Below are 27,579 nucleotides of genomic sequence, written 5' to 3'. Positions count from 1 at the left end.
CATTTATGAGGGTAGGAAATTGAACAGGTTTGCCTTTATGTAACTGTAGGCTGGGTTTTTCTTAACAAATGTTAGGAATCAAGGGGAACCTGTTTCTAAAGATAATGAGTAGGTATGTTATGTGTTTATGGTTTTGTCAGTTAGATTCAGATTTCAGTTGAGAGACTATTCAGAGTGAACAAGATCAAGCGGTTTAGTCTGGTCAAGAAAATTAGAAAGCACTTGATCAAATCTGTCCAAATGGTTGTAAAAAGTAAATAATATGCAGAGCAGTTACAAAAACCAATTTGCTTTCATTTGATTTGCAAGTCATGGTGAAACGTGCTTAACGTGAGTCTTCAACCTTGACCTGTCCTCCAGGTGGTGCTGCAGGTGGTGGCTACTCACAGGTCATTCCTATGGAAGAGGTAATGTGGTCTGGGATTTGGTTGGATCAGACCTTTTTTTATAGTTTTTCCTTCCTGGGATTAAAGTCTATTGTAGAGATCTTAGTAGGCAAATGACTTGTTTGCTCAACAGAAGCAGTACTTCAGAGAAAAACATCTTAATTTGCCAACTTTTAAACAGTTTACTTTTTTTTTTTTTTTTGCGGTACGTGGGCCTCTCACTGTTGTGGCCTCTCCCGTTGCGGAGCACAGGCTCCGGACGCGCAGGCTCAGCAGCCATGGCCCACGGGCCCAGCCTCTCCGTGGCATGTGGGATCCTCCCAGACCAGGGCACAAACCTGTGTCCCCTACATCGGCAGGCAGACTCTCAACCACTGCGCCACCAGGGAAGCCCAACAGTTTACTTTTTTGACATGACAAGGACTTCAAAGCCTGGCTTGCAGTGAAAATAATAAGCAAGTGATTAAATGAAGCATAAGATAGGGAAGAACAAACATGAAGTGAATTCAAAGTAATAACCACAGCAGTGGGAGCAGCATATGGGCATGGAGTTGGGTCGCTCCAGTGTACTTCTTGCTCACTGTTTAAAGGACGTGAGTGTGTTCTTACTAATCCAGCGTTGCTGCTGATCCCAGGGGTGTGGCGTTCATGGTTATTGGCCATGTCTCTTAGGGAAAATCAGTGTTCCTTCTGAGGACAGATGGTAATTTGTTTTCAAGAGATAGCTGTGTTGGTGTTTGTCCACTAGCTGTGCTGCCATCAGTTTTCCATTGGCTTTAACATAGGGGTTGGTTTGGCTGCAATAGAATGAATGTGAAAAGATGCAGAGAAGTTGGAAGACTGATGTGGCTTCTACCCTTTTGTAGTTTAATCTCCACCTCACTGGTGACATCCATGCCATCACTGCAGCTAATAACCTTGTGGCTGCGGCCATCGATGCCCGGATGTTCCATGAACAGACCCAGACAGACAAGGTAGGCTGCTGAGACCCCCACGGGCACTTTCAGAAGGTTTGAAGCACTCGAATTAATGTTGGACCCTTGGGTACCAATAATGCAGGTAGCAAGACAGTGGCATTCCTCTCTCTTAAAAGCCCTCTTCCTCCTTTTCTCTAAGGCCCTCTTTAATCGTTTGGTACCATCAGTAAATGGAGTGAGGAAGTTCTCTGATATCCAAATCCGGAGGTTACGGGTAAGCTTTTCCCTTGTTCATTTTTGATATTGTGTGAAATTAGGTGATTGATAAGGAGGTTATAATCTCCTTAGAGTAGCCTGTTTTGGACAAGTTCGTCCATAACCATAGTCATAAGGTTAGATATACATAAAGATGAGTGGCAGAGGTTGTTTCTCACTTATCTTTGAATTTTTAGTGGTTAGTCCCAGGATCAATAGAGCACTGAGGACCTGCTCTCAGCTAAGAAGAACGACACTTCTTTATAGCATGGATATAGGAGTCAGGATGCCAGCGTGGCAACATAGCAGCTTCTAGAGTTTGAATACCTGCTCTTTGCAGCATCAGGGCCTTAAGCAAGAGTGGTTACTTCTGTATTTTTTTGAACTTCTATTACAAATATATAGTTATTAAACGTACACTGTACCATATGACCCATAAATTCTACTCCTAGGTATTTATTCAAAAGAAATGCAAACTTGTATTCATATAGAAACAAAATCTACAAACAACCTAAATATCTTTCTGTAATAAATGGATAAACAAACTGGTACATCCATACAGTAAAAAGGAATGAACTGTTGATACACACAACAACTTGAGTGAATCTCAGAGGCATTATGTTGCTTGAAAGAAGCTAGCCGCAAATGGTTGCATACTGTATGCTTCCATTTATATGACATTCTCAAAAGACAAAGCTATAGTGATAGAAAATAGATCAGTGGGTGCCAGGAGTTATGGGTCGGGGAAAGGTGTGACTATAAAGGGGTAGCACAAGGAAATTTTCAAAATAAAATTCAAAATATATCCTTGTGTTACTTTTACATATGAAAGAAATGTTATATATCTGTAAATATTCTTTAGACTGCCTGACACATATAAGCATTCAATAAATGGTATGTGCTACCTAGTTATCAATAGTAGTTACACTCACCTTATTTTTAATTTTTTGCAACTTTATATTTTAATGCTGTAAGAATAGTATACAAGCTCCAGATGCAGTAATGATTTACATTTTGCCCTACTTGCTTTACAGTTCTGTCACTATTTATATATATGCATTTTTCTCTGGACTTGAGAAAAAGTGACTTTTACACAGTTTGATATTTTTTAGCTTCTCTTGTTCTCACACCCCACAAAACATCCTTGCATAAGGTAAGTCAGCTATTACCTTGTTATGTAAAAGAATTGTGTTCTGCAAGGCAGCAAGTACTGTAGAAGAGCAGGCAACTTCTAATCTTACCTTTGCTCATGGAACTTTCTGTCAGGTGTGGGGAGGGGCTGGACTCAACGTTTAAATGATCCTTTAAAAAGCTCTGGGATTTGAGATCAAGGGACTTGTCAATGGCCACAGCACCCCTCACCAGGTTGGAACTAGAACGTCGATCTTCTGTTTCCTGGTCCCCAGGCATCCTCTCTTGTGCTGTATTATCACAGTCTACCCACCAGGTACTCAGTCAAGAAGGGTTGTCAACAGCAAATTCTCAGCTTAGTGACTGAGGGTTTTGCTGACTTCTGTAAACAATGTCATGTTCCAGGCTTGTGATGCTATTTGACAAGCCAGTGAGCACCAGCTCTGAAAACACACCTGAGGTTTTAAAAAAAAGTCCTCATAACCCAGGAAGGGAACTATGGGAAGAGTAGGGTTTGCTGGGGCCACTCAGATCTACCAGGAGTTAAGAGAAAAAGAGAGTACATTTTAAAGGCATTTTCCATTTCAGTATTTGACCATGGTACACATTGTAAATAAATAAATTTCCAAGTTCCGTGAGGAGGAAGAAACAAACCCTTCTTGTGCCTTTTGGAATAGTAAGAAGGCAGTGAAAGGATAGTACTACTTAAAAAGCATGTACTGTGCTAGAGCAATGCCTCTTCTTTTCTTCTGCCTCAAAAGGACTATTTATCCCTTTAAATATATTCTAAAGGTCAGCATATTAGTTTTTAAAAAGCACTTAGTGATTTACATTGATTTTATTGATCGATATTGGTTTTGCCCTTCTAATTTTGCATGTGACTTGGGCTTCTCAGCTGCTTGATTGAAAAAGCTTTTCCTTTCAATATGTTTGCATATGGTGAGTTAGGTACAACACTTTATGGTCACTGTGTTTACGTAGGGCTTCGGTTTAGGGAAATGCCTCTGGTGCTCAGTGATAGGGACAAACATGTTAATAATACCTTTGTACATGTGTGAATGGGAAATAAAGATTTAGCCAAAGGGATCGTAGTTTTCCCTCCTGAATTTAACATGGTTTATATTTCCCCTATCTGGAGATAGGGATAAAAAAAATTTTTTTTAAATCATATCTGCTTTTGTTTGGTTTGTCTTATTTTTTAATTTTCCTACCTCTTCAGAGACTAGGCATTGAAAAGACTGACCCTACCACACTGACAGATGAAGAGATACACAGATTTGCAAGATTGGACATTGATCCAGAAACTATAACTTGGCAAAGAGGTACCAGAGCAGGGTGTACACCCCATTGGTTTGGTTATACTGCACGCCCCATGACCTCCCTTAGAGGTGATAAAATGGGAGGCCCATAGCTTGTGTGTTGGTATTTTCATGGTTAAGGCCTGACTAAGATGGCGACTCACTCGTTTTCCTGGCCACCTCCATCTGTCTCCCTCCTTATTAGCTGTAATCAAACCTCCTTTTGTTCGGTTAGTTGGACATTTTGCTGGCTCTTCAGTGTTCATTGGCGTGAGGAGGGTTTTAAGGAAGTTCATACATAAACCAAAAATAACATTTTGCAACTTTCATTTTATGCAGAAAGTTTTGGTGTCATTAAGTAGAGAAGTGATGTTTAATCACTTCTTAAATCATGTTGCCCTTTATTCTTAGAACTCTTGTCTGGCATAAGTGACTTGATTTTTCTTGTAGGTCTGGAGCTTGCCTGCTCACTTTTACCTCATTTTCTTAAACTCTCTTGTAGCAAAGTAGGTAGCCTTCAAGGTTTAAACATCCAGCAGACTGGTGAGTGAGTTGCCTGGTTTCACTGCCAGATGTTGCTTTTCTCTGTGTCAACTAGCATGGCTTAGAGTTTTATTTTGTACCAACAGTGTATGCGTCTAAACTCTGTCACTGCTGAGAAGAAATTTTCATCTAGATGCACAGAATGCAGCTGACAGGCAATTTATTGACTGTTTTTGTGACTGTCGTTGGCTCAGTAACTGCTAGCTAATGGCATTTTTAAGGCAACTCTCCTAATATCTAAAACCACACTGATCTTTCTCTTCCTTTGCTTCAATAGCTTTAGACATATGGTATCATATTTTATGAGGAATAAGCTAAAGATCCATTTTGAAAATTTATTATCACAATCATTTTTCCTTTGCTTTATATGTAATTCATGCTTTCTAAGAAAGTAGAAGCAGACAAGGGAAAACATGGATCATACCCATTGACTGGCTGTTCTATACACAGAAATTAGATGCAAGGAACTAGACACTATTTTTTTTAAAAAAATAAGGATACACTCCAACAACTCATTACATCCTTCACTTATCAAATGGGGTGGTGTGTGTGTTTCCCCAAGTGCTGCACAAGACACTGCTTTTAGTGTTTAAATTATTACAGTCTTTAAGGAAAATACTTTGGCATGTTATCAAGTACCTTGAAAGTACCTCTCCTCTTTGAGCCACCCTAAAAGAGTGTGAACTGGTTTGCTGCTGTTTTTCATTTTGTGTTTTGTTGTTATTTTTGGTATGTCATACAAAAAACAAAATTGGGAATACACTAAAATGTTCACCATAGTTAGACCTAGGAGGTGGGGGGATTAAGATTAGTTAGTAGGTTGATCTTTGCCATGTTTTCAAGAGTATGCAATTGGAAAGATGTTCTGTCATCAGAATGGAAATTACTTCTTCTAAGTGTGCTAAAGGAAAGAGCAGGTCTGTTACCCAGCCTGCTTCAAAAGGCATTGCCTTTGCCCTGTGTTTATGGGCCTTGTGTGTCTCAGGGTTATGTAAGATCAGTGAGTCATCCCACAGAACAACATAAACCTTGGCCTTTTGAAAAACTGGCCTGCTCTGTTTTTTTGTGGAGTGTGGAATATGCTTTGAAACGGATTCCAGATTTCTAGTTAATTGTTTGAATTCTCTAGGAAGAATAAACCAAGCCACTCTACCGTCTTGTCTTTAATTCCTGCACGTTAATGGTATGAAAACATCATTTCTAAACTTGGACCCATATTCTAGCTTTACCATACATTTTGAAATCAAATATTATAGTCATTAAGTTAGATTTGTTGCTTAAAATTCTGCTGGTTCCTTTGACTTTATGGTCCTTTTCCCTCTCTACTATGTCTGCTGTATTTTCCCTCTCTACTGTATCTTCCTTTTCTACCGTAGTGCTGGATACCAATGACAGATTCCTGAGGAAGATCACAATTGGACAGGCTCCCACGGAGAAGGGGCACACACGGACGGTAACTGCCTGTTCCTTTCTAAGTAAATTAGTTCATGGGCACTAGATCCTTGCTGCTTCTATCCTCCTCCATCCCCTCCTGATCAGCTGATACTGCCAGCTGTTGTTCTGCCTTCTCCCTTGTAAAATGAGAGCGAGTAGGTGTGTGGTATTGAGCATTCCTGACAGTTTTTGCAGTAAATCCCATGTGTCACCTGTGTATTTTTCCCCCAGTATTTTTTCCTGGAGGTGGAGTGCCCCAAGTGAATATCCTTGTACATGAATTGATTAAGATTGCTTCTTTTTTGTGGCCATTTTGCAGTATGTCTCTTCGGTGTAAGAGCTTCTGAGTTAGTCCCTTGTATGTTAGGGATACCATGATCACATGATTACAAGCTGCCTTCACAGGGATCGTTGGTCCTACTAGAACATTTATGCGTAAAAAATCGACTACTCAAGGTCTTAGAATAATTAATTACAAATTTTTGCTGTTGGAAGGTTATTTTCATTAAGTTCTTTTTGTACTGTTCTTTTATTCTGTCCTTTTAAGCTATTTGTTTAAGCCTGGGATGCAAACAAGGATTACTTTTGCAATCCACGCTTCTGTTTAACACAGTTTTCCCTGATGTGTCTTTTCCCTGCCAACAGGCCCAGTTTGATATCTCCGTGGCCAGTGAAATCATGGCTGTCCTGGCTCTCACCAGTTCTCTAGAAGACATGAGAGAGAGACTGAGCAAAATGGTGGTGGCATCCAGCAAGAAAGGGGAGCCCATTAGTACCGAAGATCTGGTGGGTAGCCGGGCACTGCAGACTTGGCAATCCGTCTGCGTCTGTTGTCCCAGCATTTCTCAGCAGTTACCACTGACAAAAACTGTGGCATACTTAAGATGCTGCAATTAACTAATAAATTCATATGATCTTGTTACTCACTATATAATTATGAAGTTTATAAAAAGTACTCCATAGTGAGTGATAGATGGTATGCTCCAATAATAGACCACAGGGGGTTTGAGCAATATCTTCAGCCTGTGAGTATTTCCAAGAGAGGGTGTCTGACTTCGGTTTCAGAGAGCATCAGGAGTCCATGTGAGGCCCTTAGAGCTGAGCTTGGAGTCACCCCCCGGCCTCTCCCCATGACAGGCCTCCCTGCACAGAGGCCTCTCATCATGAGGCTCGGCACCATATCCACGCTGATGACCACATTGGGAACAGCTCAGCCGGTTCTTCTAATGGTCCTGCTATATTCATTGTCCACATCAGGATTATTTCTGAACTATCTACATGGTATTATGGAGTTTGAAATGAGATAATCTTATAGATTACTTTTTTTTTTTTTTTTAGCTGCGTTGGGTCTTCGTAGCTGTGCGTGGGCTTTCTCTAGTTGCGGCGCGCGGGGGCTACTCTTCATTGCAGTGCGCAGGCTTCTCACTGCGGTGGCTGCTCTTGTTGCGGAGCACGGGCTCTAGAGTGCAGGCTCAGTAGTTGTGGCTCACGGGCTTAGTTGCTCTGCGACATGTGGGATCTTCCCGGACCAGGGATCAAACCCGTATCCCCGGCATTGGCAGGCAGATTCCTAACCACTGCGCCACCAGGGAAGTCCCCTAGATTACTTTTTTAAAAGCCTGTTTGTGTTCACATACACCAAAATGGTTGGCCTATGATTAGCGGTCTGTCAGATGAATCCGGAAAAGGGGGGAGATATTAATTTCCTGTTTTCACAGTTAATATGTATAAGAACAGAAATTGTTTTAAATTTTTACACCAAGCCAGGAACTTAGAAACTCATTAAAACTGAATATAAGTGGGATCCATAGCTTTATCTTACAGTGATACCAGTTTGTTCATCTGTGGCTGGATGGCTTAAAAAGAGGGACCTGATATGTAAGAGTTGGTGTTGAACTCCTGGGTAAATTTTCAGATTAAGGTACAGGAGACACATATTAAATCAGGTTTACAGCCATTTCTGCCCAGACACCAAAGTTACCTATAATTCAGTATTCTTAGGAACTAGCGTTTCCATACCGTAAATGAGTCTAAAATGGATTATCCACATCGATCAGCAACAGAGCTTCACTGAGATGCTTGTTTCCAGGCTTATGTATTTTTCCAGAATTTACATATGGATGTCATTTTCATTCTCTCTTCTCCGTTAAGATAACTGGCAACTTTATTGTATATCCTGAAAAATAAATAAACAAATGAATGGGTGGTCTAGTTTAGGTAAAAGTACTCATTGGTCCAGGATGGCTAAAAAAGGAAGACCTAAGAATGTTGAATTTGGGCTTCAAAAGGTAGGTTTTTTGCTGGTGGGAATCAACCCTTCATGCCTTTGTTTTGCAGGGAGTGAGCGGGGCATTGACAGTACTCATGAAGGACGCCATCAAGCCCAATCTCATGCAGACATTAGAGGTGAGCAGAGTGACTCCTGCCTTCCTGGATTGGTTGTAAAACAGATTGTTCCTGGGAAGTCAGAGACCTTCTCTCCCTGGTCATCTCTTTCTTCCCATTCTTTCTCATAGTTGTGACTGGGACTTTACTGAAATCTAAAAGAGGTGGCTTCATACTTTCCCTTGGGAAGTCTTTTTCTTTTGGATTCCAGCTAATTTTGGTCCCCTTACCGAGGGGTCCCTTTTGAAGCAGGATGCGCAGCTTCGCTCACGATGTCTTGATTTCCACAGGGCACTCCAGTATTTGTTCACGCTGGGCCATTTGCCAACATCGCACATGGGAATTCCTCCATCATTGCAGACCGGATTGCACTCAAGCTTGTTGGTCCCGAAGGGTTTGTAGGCGAGTGCTTTCGTGAAATCAGTGATAGACTGTTTTTTCTTTTAACATCAAGGGAGTTGGGATGGCATTTTTACAGTTGCTTTTCTCGTGACAGTGACTGAAGCAGGATTCGGAGCAGACATTGGAATGGAAAAGTTCTTTAACATCAAATGCCGGTATTCTGGTCTCCGCCCGCATGTGGTGGTGCTTGTTGCCACTGTCAGGGCTCTGAAAATGCACGGAGGCGGCCCCACGGTGAGGATCAGGAGTTGGAAGAGGCTGGTTCTCAGAAATGTTCTGAAGGCTAAAGGGAAACTGGATGACTTGTGCCAGTTTCTTCATTAAGCTGCTCTTGTCCTCATGACTAATGGGTTGCCAGAAGCAGGGGATGTTCAGACGGCTCTTGTGCTGGCCGCCTTATCACTCCTAGGCAGTACCAGCTCTTGGCATTTTAAGAGGGCCGAGGTTGTCTTCATGGCCTACCTTTCGGAGCAAAACACCTGATAATATCAAAACCCCTCCAAGGACATGTGCTTGGCTATATTTACAAAAAACTCCTTTATGTTCAGACTGTTCTTTTTAAATCTGAGTCCCTTTTCCCTCTAACGGTGATGCTGGCAGCCAGCCAACCAAACCATTTAGCTGAGATAGAGGTCAGCCCCTTATTGGGAGGTGGGTGCTGGGCAGGACCGCTAACAGCTTGGAGTCGGGGGAGAAGGAGCTCCAGACTGCCTCCAGGTGATGGGGAGAAACAGGTGAGCATGGTTTATCTTCAGCTCCAACCTGAACTTTGTGTTTTCCTGAATTCATACTGCTTAGAAATTGTATTGTCTGCTCTATTATTTTAACACCTTTTCTTCAGCACCTGCATGTGAAGACATGGTGCTCGTTTTCAGAAATTAGTTGAAGTATTAAATTCCTGTCCTCCGGGAGCTGGTCTAGTAACTTGATAAATAAGACCTCCCTCACCTACAGAAGAAAATCACTGTTTCTTAGTGTAGTGATCAGGGGTTTTCCTGTTATAGCAGTTCTCAAGAATGTTGGTCTCAGAACTTCCTTACGCTCTTAAAAATTATTAAGGGCCTAAAAGAGCTCTTTGTTCAGATGAGTTATGTCTGGTGATATTTACTATATTAGAAATTAAATATTGACATAAATATTAACATAAATAACATTTTTTTAAGTGATAAGTGACTATATTTTCCAAAACAACATTTAGGCATTGTACGTTTTTCAGATCTCTTCAGTATCTGGCTTAATCGAAGACTGATGGAGTCTCATCTTTGGCATTTGATCTGTTGTGATATCACATGTCACATAATCTTTGGAAAAGTCCATTGTATACTCAGGAAATAATGAGAGTGAAAAGAGCCATAATGTCTTAGAATTATGGAAATAGTCTTGAACTCTTGGACCCCATGAAAGGATTAGGTCCCCACTAAGGGGAGAGCCACTGCTCTCACAACCCCAGCACACCTCTGCAGTCGTACTCGTCCCCGAGGTGCTCCTAACCCAGGATGCCCCTTTCTGCTAGGCGTGCAGGACGGACTCCCTTTTCCTTCCTGATCATAACCAACATTTCTCTCTCTTGCACCCCCTCACTCACCCTCACGCCTTTGCACCTCCTCTCCTGATCTCATGTCTGGAAAACACTGTGGGCGCGTAAGCTGGCAGCACTGAGAGGAGAGCTTTGCGCACAGCTCTGCCGGGACCCTCGCCTGCTGCTCCTGTTACCTGCTGGAGCCACGTGTGGCCCGGACCGTGGGCTCAGGTCCCTGCTTCGTGCCCCACCTCTCCGAGGCCCCTTTGGAGTTGGAGCACCATGGTGTCTCTGAGGAAAGGGAGCAGAGCAAGCTGAAGGCTTCTTAATCACTGTCCATTGCCCAGTGGGGTCCCTGGAACTGGCGCCTTCACCCCTGTTGCACTTCCCTGTGGATGCAGCAGGGCTGACCCACCAGGTACCTCTGGAACAGTGAGCACCCACAGAGGAAGAAAATCCTTGTGTGTTGTTTCCCTCTTGTTCCTGTTGCTCACGTGCCCCATTCAGCCCTGCAAGGGAGTGGGCTGGCTCCATGGACCAGCTCACGGACCCGTCGCAGGGCATCTGACTTCACGGCAGATGTCTCAGGGTGGCTTTTGCAGGGCTCACAGCTGCCTTGTTCTCTACACTCAGCTTTACCTCCACCCCCACTGCTGTGTGCTTCACTTGCTGGGGTTATTGCCCCTGCCAAGGACACATCCCTTCCCTCACCTGCCTTCATAGATTCATCCCTTCTCACCTCTTCAGTTCAGGCCACGAAGGTCTCCCACTCTGCTCAAAGCAGTCATTTTTATTCTGTGCCATAGTTTTGGTCATAGCTCTAAATCCTTAGGGCAGAAAACAACCTTCTACTGCTGTGTATCCCACAAGCATGCAGCTTCTGGCCTTTAACACATGGCAAAGCACTGTTTGAAGCCGAACTCTAATTGAAGTAGAAAATGCCTCTGACTTTGCTTCTTTTCCTTCCAGGTTACTGCTGGACTTCCTCTGCCCAAGGCTTACATAGAGGAGGTAACTTCAGTCACTTCTAATTACTTGGCCTAGAAAGCACCACATTCTGAATCAGCATTTCTCAACCTGGCCCATTTAGAAATGACTGGGCTGTCGCTATGACCCAGGGTTGCTCTTGGGAGCAGGGTGTGCTAACAGGCCTGCAGTGTGCTAAAGAACTGTACTAAATGAAACAGGGAAGAAATGCCTCATAAAGCAATTGCCCGCATAGGATGTCAGTAAAACCGCTCCCCTATACCAGTGGTATACCCCCTATACCCCCCATCCCAACCCTCACCCCAGCACATTTTGCAATGTCTAGAGACATTTTTGATTGTTGCAACTTGAGGTGGGGAGTGCTACTGGCATTCAGTGGGTAGAGGCCAGGGATGCTACAGTGCATAGGACACTCTCCACTATAAAGAAATATTCAGCCCAAAATGTCAGTAGTGCTGAGGTTGAGAAAGCCTGCACTAATCTCATGGAAGTTTCCTTGTCTTCCCTGCATTAGCTCGTTGATTCTCAAATGCCGTTCATATCAGAAGCAAGTAGGGGCCTTTTTTGAAATGCTTTTTCCTCTGCAGAGTTAAATCCATATTAAGGGGCCAAGATAGGGTCAGCATCCTGGTTATTTTTCTAGGCAGTTTTCATAAACTGATTTGGTTTATGGCATTAAGCAGGGGCTCAAGGAATTGTGAGCTCAAACCTTTTCATATTTATATCATTAACCGTCGAAGAAACATCTCTAGCACCAGTTTGAGGTTATCATGTGAGAGATTAGGCCCCCGAATGAGATGGTAAGCTCGGCTGCTATCACTGTTGATTCAAGTTTTTCTGCCTTTTTTGGAGGCTTTTAAATTGTCAGGCAGTACAGGGTCACTTTTCAGCCCCCAAATGAAGTAATTCAAAAGCAGCTAGCAAAGAATTGCTGGTGCCTTCAGTTTGCCTGTCTTCTGAGTTATGATTTGCCTTTTATGGTCATTTGTCTGATTCATGCGTAGGAGGGGAATTCACAGTTCTGGCCCTCCTGCCACCCCGCAGCCTTTCCTGCATCTAATTAGAGCAACTGCCCCTCACTGGCCCAGCTGGTGTCTTCGTTTAAGAAATTCTACTTATTTAAAACTGTTCTCAATCAATCTTATGTATTAATTGGTTTTCATGTGACTAGAGGTAAGGAATTAGCTGTGCTCTTTAGAATGTCAACTAAATTCTAATCTCAGTTTTCAATTATTAAAGGGGGAAAAAGCATAAATCATGTTTATAATGATCTCAGTTGTTTTCTATATCTTACCTTTTTTCTGCTGTTTTATGAAATCCACAAACCAAGCGCTATTACTGCTGGGTTTTACTCACGATCTAGTGTACTTATTTTTATATAAGACTGATATTTTCATTTTTAAAATACTTAATGTATTTTAAGCTTATATAATAATATACCCTTTGTAAAAAAAATTAAATAATACAAGAATATAATATATATATGATTTGAGTCCCCAGTTAACAGTTGGTGCGTATCTCTCAACATTTAAAAAAATTCCATGAATATGCACATGTATTTTTGTATTTGTCCAAAAATGGGATTAATTAATCTCTTCATAGCTTTGCCATTTCATTACATCTTTGAGAGGTTCCATGCTAATACAGATACTCGCACTTTTCATAACACGTACCTGATACATATTTATCGAGTGTGTATATCACGATTCACTGGCTCAGTCCCCCTACTGAAGGAGCTTTGTGTTGTTTGCAGTTTTCCCATGCTGCAAGCAGTGCTCCAGGAAGCATATTTTAAAATATTTTAAAATGTGTTTCCTTAATTACTTTCCTTTAAATTTCATAGTATTTGGTTCTTAAAAATGGTATTTATCTCATTTCTGACACAAGAAGGTTTATGGTTCTAACACAACATTGTAAAGCAACTATATACCAATAAAAATTAATTAAAAAAAAAAAAGGTTTATGGTTGAGTTCATTTAAACCCGTGAAAGCATCACTGACGACTCCATGTTTTCTGACAAATGCCACACACTATGTGTGCTAGGCCCTGTCTTCTGATGGCAGGGTCTGTGCCATGCTGAACAGAGTCGGTTTGTACTGCTGTACCATATAAGTACATACAATCTATAAAACAGGGGTCGTAAATATAATTTATTTAAAGGCAGCTGATTCCGTTCAAACAGCAAATAAGCTATTAAGATACAGCACGATGAGGGCAGATGCACCAGCAAATCTCACCCTTTCAGGGCAGCCAGGACAGGAGCACAGCTCACCCGAGGGCTGCAGGCTCCAGCATGTCTCTGTTGGCTTGTCCTGACAGTGAGTGGCTTCTGGGTCAAGGAGACAGTTTCTCTTTTAAGAAGAACCTGCAACTGTTTTCAGTTCTGCTCTCTGACCTCACAGACCTTCCACTGTTGTTTCTGCAGAACCTGGAGCTGGTTGAAAAAGGCTTCAGTAACTTGAAGAAACAAATTGAAAATGCCAGGATGTTTGGAGTTCCAGTGGTAGTGGCCGTGAACGCCTTCAAGTAAGTATAAAGTGTAAGAGTCGAGGGGGACTGTGGAAAACGGCCAGCAAACATCTCCTGGTGCTGATTGTGCAGCCCAGCTTTTAGCTTTGTTCTCTTCTTCAGTTACTGCTATTGGTTATTAAGCCTGTGCTTTGGAAGCTGTTGATGAGAGCCTGCCATATGACAGGCACCGCATATGTCACAGGGGACTCATCACCTCACTTGCTGAGGGTCCAGAGTCAGATTTGGCTCCTGTGGGTGCCCTTCTCCACCAGGTGAAGTGGGTAACACACAGGCCAGAAGTTAACTGTTCCTTTTGGTCTTTAAAGGCCTTTGGTGCTAAGAGAAGGTCATAGCCCTACACAGTTCCATTAGTTCACCAGGCCTGGTAGGATGTTGTCTTGACAATTTGTTAAACGTATTGAGCTGGAAGTGTTCCTGTAAGAGAACTTGTGTGGGTTGTTTAGTTATTGTAATGCTGGTTTTGGTTTTGTTCTGATGGTCTATTCACAGCAAAATAGGAAGCAAAATTTTTGAAAAGCTAGTATTTATCGACTCCTTATGATGTGCCTAGAATGTTTTAAGTACTTTGCATGTATTTACCGTCTAAGCCTCATAACATCCCAATGAAATAAGTGCTATGATTATGCCCATTTTACCCATGTGGACACCAAGGTACATAAAGTTTAAGTAACTGGCTGAAAGTCACCCAGCTAGTAAATTGTGGAGCCAGCGTTCAAACCCAGGCAGTATTACTTGATTAGTGTCTGTTTATCAGTGGGTAATTCACATGGGTTTTAATGGCAAAAACATGACAGATTCTGTCCTCTTCAGCCATCGTCAATGCTTTAACATGAAGCGTTGCCTTTACAGGACAGATACGGAGGCCGAGCTGGACCTCATCACCCGCCTCGCCAAAGAACATGGGGCTTTTGATGCTGTGAAGTGCACTCACTGGGCAGAAGGGGGCAAGGGCGCCCTGGTGCTGGCTCAGGCCGTCCAGAGGGCAGCTCAGGCACCCAGCAGCTTCCAGCTCCTCTATGACCTCAAGGTGGGTTACCTACTGTATGCAAAAACAAAAAGCACAGTGCAGTTTCTGTGTGGCTGCTTCTGCTTAGAGCCTGTGTTTAGCAGCTTCAGCCTGTGGGTTTGATTCCCATGTAGGTGGGTTACACGACCACAGCCTGGACTCTCAACTCCAGACAGCTTTCTTATCAACGCACGTTGCTGCTTACGGGCAGAGCAGGGCATCCAGGCAAGAACACCCCGGGAGGTTGGCTCACATCCTAACTTTGAAAAGACTCACAGTACAGTCCCTTTGCTGGCAGGAGAGAGAGGGTTACATATAGAAGCAAGAGTCATGGCAAATTGGCAAGGGGCTACATCAAACTCAGAAACATTTTCCCCAATATAGGGGAAAGCAGTATGGTCCGAAGTGCACTTCCTGGTACGGGCGCTGCCTCAAGTTCAGAGAAGCACTCAGGTGCAAAACCAAAGCACCTTGGCAGGCTTCAGCATTCTTTCCATCACTGAGTAAATTATGGTACATCTGGCTCAGGCAGAAGCACTGCTTATTCTGGGATGCAGTAAAGACAGTTCACAAAATGTTGTTATTATAGGGTTGTATTTTGTTTTCAGTTCTCTGTGTATTTCAGGATGTGATTAGACATTAAGTAGTATGCCCGCAATAACTGGAAACTGTTAGGAACATGGGATGGATGTTGAAGCTAGTTCTGCTTGTATTATCTAGGCTGCTTTTTGGCTTGGTTTTTAGAAGATAATCATAAACTTTCAAAAATAGCCGTAAAAAGGTAGACGGAAGAAACCCTATTGATCTTGAATTTTAACAATCTCGTTTTCTTTGCCCCTTGCAGGTATAATACTCTTATATCTTAGTTACAATTAATTAACATTCTCCTATTGACATGGACATTTTCCTGTTGAGCTTTAGTTTTATAGACTGGTTTGAAAACCTGTTCAACCAACCATCTTTTTAGGAAATGCCCTAAACACAAGTTTGCACACAAATACAAAGCATATAGGCACCCTTTCTAAGCCGCATCCACAGTACCTGAATTAGGAAACCCAGTCCTTGAAGGCGAGCAGGAAGCCTGGAAGAAGTGGGGTAATGAGGACTTTATGACCCATTTCTACTTGGAACTTTTCTCTGTTCTGACAAACAGGAGGCTGCCACTTTTTGTCTTAAGCATCTGTTGGTCTTAAATCACTCCTCAACGGAAGTACTTTTGCTTCAGAAGTTCTGAATATGCCTTGGCATTTATAGAGCTCCAATTATAAGAGGCATATGAAAGTAGTTCCTATTGGATCTTTATAAAGCTGTAATTGAATAGACAATTATATTTATTTATATCCATTATACAAAGCCCCTTCATAAATGATCACTGTTTAGTTGAAAATGTTTATTTTCATTATTTAAGATAATTATTTCTTTCACCAAACAAAACTCAGTGTTCTCTTAGCCTTAGTTGCTAGGGAGCACAGAGTCTGATATTGCCTAATTTCAGTGATTTGCTCACCCAGGTTACCTGTGAATAGCTGTCCTTCCCATTTCCTTCGGGTAGTTTCTCCCTGTGCTGTTTGCTCTGGATCCTAGTGCCTTGAGCTAGGCTGCAGGAGCATTTAAGAGGCCAGGCCCCACTTCCGAAAGCTTTGCCCTGGAGGAAGCAGCCCTGGGCTTCCTTGTTAGACCTAGAGGTCACTGGTTGGACCACTGGCCTCCCTCTGCTGCACTGTTTGCACAGGTGCCATGGAAAGCATATCCTTTCCCACCACACCCATTGCATATTGGTTGTGTAAGTCACTAGGTTGTTTAAATATGTAGATGATCTAAAGAAATATATATATATGTAGATGATCTTGTTTTTATAACAATTTCTAAGTAGCAGCAATTAACGATCGGTATGTTGTGTTAAAGATAGCATCTGCCTCTCCTGTACACACCAGGGGTTCTGTGAATGGATATCAGTTGCCTTAGTTCATAAACAGTATCCCAGGTCTGCTTTGACAGGAGACTGATCTTCGTTATTGGAGCGTTATATTTTATTTATGAAGAAATAGTTATTCTTGAGTAGTGAGCAGTATTGTTTATGATAGTGAGGTCTTAAATACAGACACACACAGTAATTTTACACCTGTGGGACATTTTCCACATATAAAATCTGGGGCTTGGTAGTAAAAAAAAAGTTCTAATCCAATAAACCTCAAACTATTTGCCTGTTTGTGTATGTGTATAAAAACTTCTCTGGCCCTTTTGGGGACTCTGACCTGGAACATGGCTGTAAGTAAAGGTTCGTGTCCTCATGGGTGTCTAGTCATGGTCTCCCCTCTCTTTCCTGTCTGTTAGCTCCCAGTTGAGGATAAAATCAGGATCATTGCACAGAAGATCTATGGGGCAGATGACATTGAATTGCTCCCCGAAGCACAGCACAAAGCTGAAGTCTACACAAAGCAGGTAGATGTTTGGTTGGTTCTTTCAGCTCTTTATCCAGCAGGCCTTGGGGTCAGAATCCCTGCATTCTTCCAGCCCACCAGGCATTGCTTCCCTCTTCTGGGCGGCAGCCTTCTCCCCTCTTAAATACTGAGCGTGGATTAGGTGGTCTGGTCCCAAGTTCTTTATCTACCTAGAGGTGGTATGTGAGTGTGGGAAAGCCATGAGGAAATATGGGGTGTCTTTATTGAGAGCCTTTAGTCATACCTTCATGTCTGCTCCAAGCTATCATTTTTAACTGGTTATATAAATGAAAGTGAAATATTCGCTTGTGGGATATGGTTGTGAGTGCTTACCTCCTTCACCCAACAAAGGTGTTTTTTTTTTCTAATCAGTAATACCTAAGCTGGAGGAGGGCAGTGACGTAGAGATGTATGTAAAGGGAGTTGGATGTTTCAAATAAATTGCAGAAGCCATATCAGCACAGTGCCCGGATGTTCTTCGTTGCGTTGCCAGCCTTTCATTTGTCCCACTTCTGTTCCTGTCTTTCCCCAGGGCTTTGGGAATCTGCCCATCTGCATGGCCAAGACACACTTGTCCTTGTCTCACAACCCAGAGCAAAAAGGCGTGCCCACTGGCTTTGTCCTCCCCATTCGCGACATCCGCGCCAGCGTTGGGGCTGGCTTTCTGTACCCCCTGGTGGGAACGGTGAGTGAGTGCTGCAAGCAGAGAGCGCTGCTTGTTTACCCGTGCTTCTTAAATTGATTACTGAAGCCATCACGCAAATGCCGAATTAGCAGAGTTCATTGCTGAGGAGAAAGCTGGAGTCGGGCCCGTTACGATGAATCGTCCTGCTATGGACCATCTTGGTCTCAGTTCAAGGATGATGCTGTGACTGCTTGTACTGAATAATAATACTGTTTCCCAGTGGCAGTATGACCTTGACTGAATCTAGGATGGGCTTGATTCGTAGGCTGTGGTGGTGCTTATATATAATCACAACTGACTTTTTTGGGCACCTTTCACAGACTGACTCGGTCCTCCCAACCAGCCCCTTTGAGGCTCTGCACCTCCCAGGTCTTCTCGACAGGCCTGGAGTTTATGTCTGAAATTCAGGGAATGCATCATTTTTGAGTAAAGAATTTTCCCCTTAAAATGTGAGTGAACCCTGTAGATGTGAAAGGTGAGGGGGTTTATTTACACTTTGAGATGATTTGATTATCAAATCTTATCTTACAGGTTTCATGCATGTTTAAGGAGGAAAATTGCTAATAGGGAGGTAGAGGAAAGCTTAAGGACATACTTGCAATTTGGACTAACTTGTCCCAGAGTCTGCATTGATCCTGTGCCCAGGTTCCCCCACAGATCCGCCCAGTGTGCTACATCTGCAGATTGTTCTGACTGCAGTACAGGATCGAAATAGTAAACTAAGCCAATACACAAGTAAAGGAAACCAATAGACCTCCTTTTGGAGCTTCTTTCAGTATAGTAAGAAAGCAGTAGGAGGTGATATGATAGTTGAAAGTACGGAACATTAAAACTGCATCCACTTTCACCCCTGCTGGTTTTGGCCTTGGGCAGGTTATTAAAGGTGTGAGCCCTGCTCTTGTCGGCTCTCTGTGGGGCAGCATCATCGCGTCACAGTGGTGGTCAGACAGGGTGTGTGCACCAGTGCCCCTCAGCCCCTCCCTCCAGAGGCACAAGGCGTGCGTCGCTCTGCTGCGAGACATCAGTGCCTGGGGTTTGTAGAAATTCCCTTTCAGTAGGAACGTTAAACCATTTACCCAGCACCTCGAATATTGCAGAACGTGTGTTGTTTCTGGAGAAATTATCAGCACCTAGCAGCTGAAGGAGCAGTATTGTCGCTGCTACTTTGATGTGTGGGTGCAGAGGGGTGGCTGTAGAGACGAAAGCAAAGCTGAAAGTGTCAGGCTGGGATTTTCTCATCCAGAACAGACTCTCACCTTAGAAGCCCACCTGGACCAAGACGTTTCCGCACATAATCTAGACGCCTTAACAATTACTGTTCTTCAGGGTTTCTGATTGCTGTTGGGGCCTGAACAGGGTTCAGAGGACTTGAGAGCATTTTATGTACTAATTCAAGGTGTGGTGGCTTCTTTTTGGAGTTTTATATCTAAGTTCCTATATGTATGTACACATACTCTTTTCTTTTAAAAACATTTTCTGATTATCAACATGACCAATGTTTAAGGGGAAAAAAGTCCTCTTTGGGAAAGAGTAGTACTGATAATTCTACTAATCGCTATTTTGGGGATTATCTTCAGAATTTTCTGCCCATGTGCACATGCGTGTCTATATCAGTGGGCACCTGTCCTTCATCTTTTTTATTTAATTTATTTATTTTTATTTTTGGCTGTGTTGGGTCTTCGTTTCTGTGCGAGGGCTTTCTCTAGTTGCAGCAAGCGGGTGCCACTCTTCATCGCGGTACGCGGGCCTCTCACTATCGCGGCCTCTCTTGTTGCGGAGCACAGGCTCCAGATGCACAGGCTCAGGAGTTGTGGCTCACGGGCCTAGTTGCTCCACGGCATGTGGGATCTTCCCAGAGCAGGGCTTGAACCCGTGTCCCCTGCGTTGGCAGGCAGACTCTCAACCACTGTGCCACCAGGGAAGCCCTGTCCTTCATCTTTAGTGTCATCTTCAGGCTCTTAGGCTAGGGCGGAGGACCAGTCCCTTCCTTTTTCCTCCTTGTCCCCATGCTCAGCAGTTGCTTATCTCTTACAGAATGTGAGAACAGAGACCCATGACAGCTACCTGTAGTAGGTTCTAGGAAGTATTGATTGGCGCTCAGATGTCAGAACTAGCTTTTGTGGGTTTTTTTGCGGTACACAGGCCTCTCACTGTTGTGGCCTCTCCCGTTGCGGAGCACAGGCTCCGGACGCACAGGCTTAGCCGCCATGGCTCACCGCCCTAGCCGCTCTGCGGCATGTGGGATCTTGCCGGACCGGGGCACGAACCCGTGTCCCCTGCATTGGCAGGCAGACTCCCAACCACTGCGCCACCAGAGAAACCCTCTATGACATTTTTATAGTTAAGTTGTAGAAGTTCCACTTAAACTCTTTTCCTGTCTAGATCTGATTTGAAACTTGTAGGTATGTATTCATTATAAAGGACATTGTTACAGGTTAAAAATATACTGAGTTTTCCACTTACAAGCCTTACAGATTTATATCTAAGTAGATGTTTGTCAAAGCCAACTCTTTAGAAAAAGAAGCAAGTGTAAATAAAATCCATGAGCATTGCAAGTTCAGGTTTAGAAGGCCAAATTGGACCAGTAAGAACAGTGATTGTAAAACCATCTAGATTAGGTACAGAAATGTCTTGGCCCAAGTTAAAGGATACTGATTCCTAATGTTGTGTTGCTGAAGCAAAAATAATATGCGTATCTACACAAGACTCATTAAAACAAAATTAAACAGCAGACAAGCCCTGCACCTCCTTTTGGTTTTGTGATGTGAGGACCGAGGGGGTGAATAACTGACTCCTCAGCCCCCCCAGCACCTGCCATTGTGGAACGAAGGTGGAGGCACCTCCTCAGCCTCTTATTGCACCAGGCTGTGTGGGAGCCCATGAGGAAATCTGGTGTTTGGTTTGCTGGAGGACTCGAGGGTTTCTCTCTGAGATCATAACAGGATCAGTGACTTGGTTTTTAATATGTAACATGAAGAGTGCCATTTTATGGTTAACTATAAAATAATATTCTGTCTTTGTGCCTTGAGCTTTCTAGCTGAAGGGAAGGTGAAAAAAAAATCATATTAAGTTTGTTTGTAATGCTATTTTGCATCTCCTAGATGAGCACCATGCCTGGACTCCCTACCCGGCCCTGTTTCTATGATATTGATTTGGACCCTGAAACTGAGCAGGTGAATGGGCTGTTCTAAACAGGTAAGTTGTTTCTGGTGAAAGTTCTGCTTTTTTCCTTATGAAGCATGTTTATGAATTATAGGACTCCAGCTAAAGCTATGAAAGCGCAAATTCAGTGCTTTCAAAAGATTTCTTTCCAGACATCAGTGAGAGGAGAGGGGGCAGTAGTGTAACCAATGAATGAAATACTTACATTTCAACATTTTTGGAAGAAGAGCAGGGTTCATCACAGTTTGGCAGCATAGAGTGGAAAGGCGCCATCCAGTAAACTAAGGAGGGACCCCAGTGGAGGTTAGACCCCCTCTGTGGAGCCCCAGGAGGCTCCGGACTTGGAGCTGATAGCACACTGGAGGGCAGGAGCAGCTGAAGGTCTGCATACTCTGAATAGACAGTTGGCACACAAGAGTGAGTAAATGTCCCAGAAAGTAGAAAAGAGAAGGAAGCAGGACCAGTCCAGGAGTTCTTGGGTCTTAAGTGAAGGGCCCCCAAGTACTCATCACAATGAATGGGCCACCCCTGGACATATCCAGGTGAAATTTCAGAAACATCAAAGATGAAAATCCTAAAAATCCTCTCCAAAGAAGAAGAAATGGCTTTTGCCTATGAAAAAAACTGAGAATTAGCCTGAACCCCTGTCTTCTTATCAGCAGTAAAAGGCTCCTAGACAGTGGAGGAATGCTCTCCAGGTCTACGGGGAAAGATGACTTTCCACCTGTGTTTACACCCACCAAATCTATCCAGAGGTTTTCAGACACGCACAGTTTGGCACCCCGACGCCTCTTCCTAGGAAGGGATTTAGCAGTGTACTCCAGCACAGCGAAGACCAAAGAAAAGGGAGACACGGTTTTCAGGAAACCAAAGCCTGGTCTGGACTGTAAAGAAGGGGAGTCCTGACAACTGCAGGTGACCCAGAGTTACAAATCCCACATGGAACAGGAGAAGGGAGGAATTGAGAAAGAGTAGAGAGAGCTAGAAAGACAAGGGTGTCAAAAGGGTAATTATGCAAAAGAAAAGCTCTAACATTGTTTAAGAATGTAAAGGTCCAGGTGGAAGCAAACCGTGGCCATCATCTGGGCAACTGTAAGGGTGGTTGCTCATAGAAGCACCTCTGCTTACACAGCAGAGAGACCATGTGCTAGATGCTGGGGGAGCACACAGAAATGTCATCCTGGCTCATGCTTGGTCTGCCCTTGAACAGTATTCACACAGCCATAATGTAAATGCTGTGCATTGTCTTCAAGTCTATGGACAGACCCCAGAAGAGCTGGCAGTGGGAAGGGAGGTAAATGTTGACAACTTTGACAGTGAGAGAGGGTGATGGTGCTGTGTGGAAGGGAAGAGGAGATGTTTCAGCGCTTAGAGAAAACTATTTCTTGTTTCATTTTCCTTCCAGATTGTCCATCTTCAAGAAGCAACTTTGAAAGTTTGGCCAGTGTTTATTCAGGCCTCCTATCGGGAAGTGTGTGGAAGTTGAGAGAAGTCAGTCCCAGCCCCGAAGATTTTCTGAAAAATAAGTAGTGGGAGTTTTCCCAGAAGCCTTTCTTCAGTCTTAATTCCCACCATTGTGTATAAATCAATACAAATCATTCATGCACATGCCTAATTACTTTACTGCATCCATAGAATAAAAGTAAATAATTTTGCAATCTCGGTGTTCAAATATAAATTGTAGCATTAACAGACTGCTGCCCTAGCTCTGCTGTCCTGTGTGATCCGGGAGACCCCTTGGACTGAAGAAGCAAGTTGTAGTGTGTACTATATGATACATTGTGTTTAAAGGGGGAAAGGTGCATGGCTTGTGTGTTTCTGGGAGGACAGGAGACCTCCCGAGAGGGCTGAGAGAGAAGTAGAATCCAGAGGACATGCCTTTTTGTTATATACTTTTCTGTATTGTTCTTTTTTTTTTACGCCGAGAAAGTATTGCTTACACAGGTTTTTGTCCTGAATATCCTTAGAATTCCCGTTTCTGTCACAGCTTTAGCGCCATTTTTTTAAAATTTATTTTATTTATATATTTTTTTGGCTGCGTTGGGTCTCCGTTGCTGCGTACGGACTTTCTCTAGTGGCGGAGAGCAGGGGCTACTCTTCGTTGCCGTGCACAGGATTCTCACTGCGATGGCTTCTCTTGTTGCAGAGCACGGGCTCTAGGCAAGCGGGCTTCAGTAGTTGTGGCTCACAGGCTCTAGAGCGCAGGCTCAGTAGTTGTGGCACATGGGCTTAGTTGCTCCACGGCATGTGGAAGCTTCCCGGGCCAGGGCTCGAACCTGTATCCCCTGCATTGGCAGACAGATTCTTAACCACTGTGCCACCAGGGAAGCCCAGCACCATTTATTTTTAATAAGTCCTCAGGAAGGATGGTCATACAGCATTAACTGTAGGGTAGCTCTTTCTGCTCTGTTGGTTCAGCACATATTTATTGAGCTTCTACCCTGTGCCTGAGCTCTCTCTCCCTCCCTACAGGATTTTTTTCCCTCACATGTTTTCCCTTCTCTTCTTGTTCTTTATCTTCTAACTCTGTTCTTTCTCTCCCATCTTTCCTCCCTTTTCCCCTTCTTCTTCCTGCATTGGATCCTTCCAGAAGATGTTGCATCCCCACCGGTGCCAGTGCTAAAAGACTGCTAGCATGGGCAGAGCAGTGTTTTTCCTGGTGTCCTTGGTTTTATTATTTTTAATCCCCTAGGTGTGATTGTAATAGTGTCGGTTTTGCAGTTTAAAGAAATGATGACAGTGCTTCGGAGGGCATATGGCAAAGGGGTCATGAGCACGGAGCCCCAGCTCCACCATGCTTTGTATACTGCCTGGCACATTGTACACACTCAGTGATGTCATTTCCTGTTCAAAAGCATCATTTGGGCCCTGTCTGCACAGAGTTCATTGTTTCTAGTGTTTTTTAAAATGTCCTATAAAACCTCATCTGGATGGGACTTTCTGGGAATTCAATTTGTAAACAGGGGAAGAAAGCAGTCTATTGTCAGACGTGGTGACTTAAAGATCACCTTAAGGAATTTAGGCTTCCTCATATCACCAAAAGCCATGTGGGTTTATTTATTTATTTAATTAAAAAATTTTTCTGGTCGCACCCCACGGCATGTGGGATCCTAGTTCCCCGACTGCACCCCCTGCATTGGAAGCCCGGAGTCTTAACCACTGGACCACCAGGGAAGTCCCTGCTGTGTGGGTTTAAATCTTTAATATTGATAGAAGTAGTGAACACAGTTGGTGGGAGAGGGTAAGTGGAGGTTTATAAGGCAAAAATTATAAACAGCCCTAATACAATAAGTAAGCCAAATTGTCTTTACCAGGTATTGCTTGGAGTGAATGGACTAATGCAAGAATTTTCCTAGAAGTAAAATATGCCTTCAGTAAAAATTCAAATGGTACAATTTGCTCTTTCCACTTGGCAATATACCTTGGAGGTCCTGCTCCATCAGCAGTTTGGGATTCATCTTGTTTCATATGGCTGTGGAGTATTTAAACAGTCCTTCTGATGGACACTTAACCATTGTTTCATGGTTTGGTAGCTACAGGCCCAGGCTGTGGGTGAATAGAGACCAGGATGGGAGAAACGGTATGATCAGTAGAGATCAGATAAATAAGCAAGTGATTTTATTGGCACGCTGTATCTGGTGATGTTAACAAGATAAGCTGTAGGTAGGATAATTTCTCATCAGATTGGAGATATATTTAGAGCCTGTTTCTCATTATATAATGAAAAGCTACTAATTGAGTAGCAGACAATGATATGGGTAATAACTTACTAACTGTCACTTAAGTGAGTTCAAGGATGACAGGCTTCTTTCCTGTATGAGGTACTGGATACATTTTTTTTTAACTCAGATATGGCATCGGGTTCTAGTTGTATTCTAAAGAAAAACGACAGTGCAGTATTTTATTTATAGTTCTGTACTCTGTGAGTGTGTGTGTTGGAGGTTGGAGATGAGTTATATGTAATACACCTTACAGAAATCTGCCCTTCAAATACAAAATCAATTCACCTCTTACCTCCAACCACTCTTCAGTTCCCTTTCAGTAGTCGGTTTTTTTTTTTTTAAGAAAAGCAAGTGGGATAAGATCTTACAAGTCCTTAAGATGGCCTTTATTGCTTTTAACCTATCGCTGATTTCATTTCCAGTTACTTCCTAATAAGACAGCTATTCTACCCTGCCTTCATCTAGATAAGCTCATCTTATTTTTGCCTGAAATTGTTGCAAACTCCCAGATCTGCTAGATTTGAGAAAACTTGGATCTCAATAAGTAATTGCATCTCAGTTGGTTATGAGTGGCATGGATTTCTTTTGGCTTGTTTAAAGTTCAAAACTGACAGTAAGCAGGTTTAGTAACTCATCTGGGGATATAAAACATCTTCACAGCCTGGTATTCAATGAATGAACAAAGATAAATTGAATTCTTAATTATAACTACTATAAATTAGATGCTTATGGATTTTCCTGTTTTACAGCTCTTGTCTCTAAGATCTTGACAGCTTAGATTCAGCTTTGCTGTTGTGTGCTAATAGTGCTTTGCTTAATAAGTTTCAGTGGAAGCTATAGAAACTTACAGAGGTAAAATATATTCCTGGAAAAACATCCAAAAATGGGTAACTGAGGTTTACTCTCAAAGATCATGATCCTATTGAAGAAAAGAGTTAAGTACAACTACTTTTCAGTAGTTCTTCCCTCCATCTTAATAGGTTCTTCATCTGCCTGGGAGGGGCCAGAGGAGAAGGCAGGAATTGTGCACCCCCCGGGACCTCACCTCTGGAGCTCCCAGGAATGCCGTTGTAGGTAACATTAAGCCCACTCTCATTGTAACACCTTTCATTAGTGTTAAATGCACTGTACACAATGGATTATGTGTACAAATAAATGCTTATGGTGCTTTTCACTAAGGCTAGGAACTTGTTTAAAGACTCAAAATGTGTGAAAATACACAGCCTACCTAGTCAGGCAGGAGGGTAGATATTGCCTGTGCCCTTTGCTCTGATCAGGACTGGAATTGTGAGGAAAGCTGTCTCCTATTCTCCATGCCCCGCTTGAGAGGAACAAGGTTAAGCAGCCACCTAGGAATATCCTGAAGGGAAACATGGATAACTTGTAAGCTACTTATTCTTGGAAATATATATAAGGTATAAAGGATGGATGGGGCTGGGTTCCTGTGTTCTGACCTTGATGGCACACAGGTTGCATCATCTCTGCCTGTCTTCTAGATACTTATGAAGACACGGGTTTGTGTCTTGGGCCTCTGAGAGGATTTGGCAATGAACCCTTTGATACCCAAAACTTTTCCAGGAGTGGGTTTGGGTGTAATGAGGTTTTTCTCTCTCAGTTCATGTAATTTTCTCGCCAAACGAGATTCACTGCACAGTTTTGAATCCTACTTTTAAAATGTGGTATCTGCTGTGACTTAAATATTCAGTGGGGCGATTTATAATGGGAGTACCATAATTTAAAATTGGATTTTGCTACTTTGCGTCTGAGAAAATGGGAGGCTTATGACCCTGGTCCCCTCCCCATCTGCCAGCCCTCTCTTTTCTCGGTGGCCCCCGATGTGGTCGCGCGCCAGGGATTCGCGCCAGGCTGGGAGCGCCCGTGGCTGGGCGAACTGCTCTCGGAAAGACCTTCCGATCACCCCCTCACCCTCCCCCGCGCCCGCCGCCCCTAGCCCGGCCCCGTCCCGCGCCCGCACCCTCCGCGCGCATTGGTGCAGCCGGCTGTCTGTCCCCGCCCTCTGGGGGAGGGGGCGCCGCGGGGCTGCGTTCTCTGCAGAGGGCTGCTTGCTCCGGGTGCGACCGTGGCTTCCCGCCTACCCGTGCGCCCAGCCCAGCGAGCGCCCCCGCGACCTCGGCGACAGCGTCGACCAGGGACCCCGGCGCCCGCGGTAAGTGAAGAGGGCGAGTAGGTTGCAGGTAAAGGGTGCGGACCGGTGCACCTGCGCGGCAAAGTGGGCGGGAGGTGCCCACTGGACACCGGGAATCCGGGCCGCCCGAGGTGGCCGGAGTGAGAATCGGGAAGGTCGTTTGTCTGCAGAAATCTCCAGCCAGCGCGACCCTCGAAAGCTCTGCCCACATCTATCCTCTGCGCGTTACAGCTCGTGTTGCTGGTAGCTTTTTTCCTTCTTTCCCCTTTTGGGGGAAAATAGAGTGCCGGGTTCCTGGACATTATAATTGTGCAGATAGCTTGAAGCTGGGTTATGTCTTCCACGCCCGCCCCAGCACTTTCCTTTTTGAGTACTTTCTGCTACGCTCTAGCTCCTGCCATAAGGCGATTCAAGCCGAAGGAGAGACGCCCTCCTCCAGGAGAAAGCTTCGTGGTCCACACCTGGCGCTGGGAGAGATTCACTGCTTTCCCCAGGAAGTGGCTGCTCTTTGCCTCCGTGCTTCTCTGCTCACGGGAAAAGGGGAAGGGGTATTTTTTGTGGCAGTAGACTTGCGATTCTATCAGGAAATTACAACAGGGACTTTAAGATTGCCCAGGCGATAAAACT

General features: G+C 43.7%; 1 protein-coding gene across 1 annotated transcript in view; it reads left to right on the top strand.

Annotated features, from left to right (window-relative positions):
• The window catches only part of MTHFD1 (methylenetetrahydrofolate dehydrogenase, cyclohydrolase and formyltetrahydrofolate synthetase 1), a 58,432-nt gene extending 35,648 nt beyond the window's left edge, over positions 1–22,784 (top strand). The window contains 16 exon segments of the mRNA XM_082840907.1: positions 361–407; positions 1,253–1,360; positions 1,503–1,577; positions 3,909–4,011; positions 5,907–5,983; positions 6,610–6,750; positions 8,302–8,370; positions 8,640–8,763; positions 8,846–8,985; positions 11,240–11,281; positions 13,684–13,784; positions 14,640–14,817; positions 17,131–17,238; positions 17,770–17,922; positions 22,490–22,547; positions 22,550–22,784. Of these exon segments, the coding sequence (XP_082697033.1) occupies positions 361–407; positions 1,253–1,360; positions 1,503–1,577; positions 3,909–4,011; positions 5,907–5,983; positions 6,610–6,750; positions 8,302–8,370; positions 8,640–8,763; positions 8,846–8,985; positions 11,240–11,281; positions 13,684–13,784; positions 14,640–14,817; positions 17,131–17,238; positions 17,770–17,922; positions 22,490–22,547; positions 22,550–22,614 (1,589 nt within the window). The 3' untranslated portion in view covers positions 22,615–22,784.
• The last annotated feature ends 4,795 nt before the right edge of the window (positions 22,785–27,579 follow it).

The sequence above is a fragment of the Leucopleurus acutus genome (assembly GCF_964270905.1).
Source record: "Leucopleurus acutus genome assembly, chromosome: 1".
Taxonomy (NCBI): Eukaryota; Metazoa; Chordata; class Mammalia; order Artiodactyla; family Delphinidae; genus Leucopleurus; species Leucopleurus acutus.
This window is presented reverse-complemented; position numbering and strand designations above follow the sequence as displayed.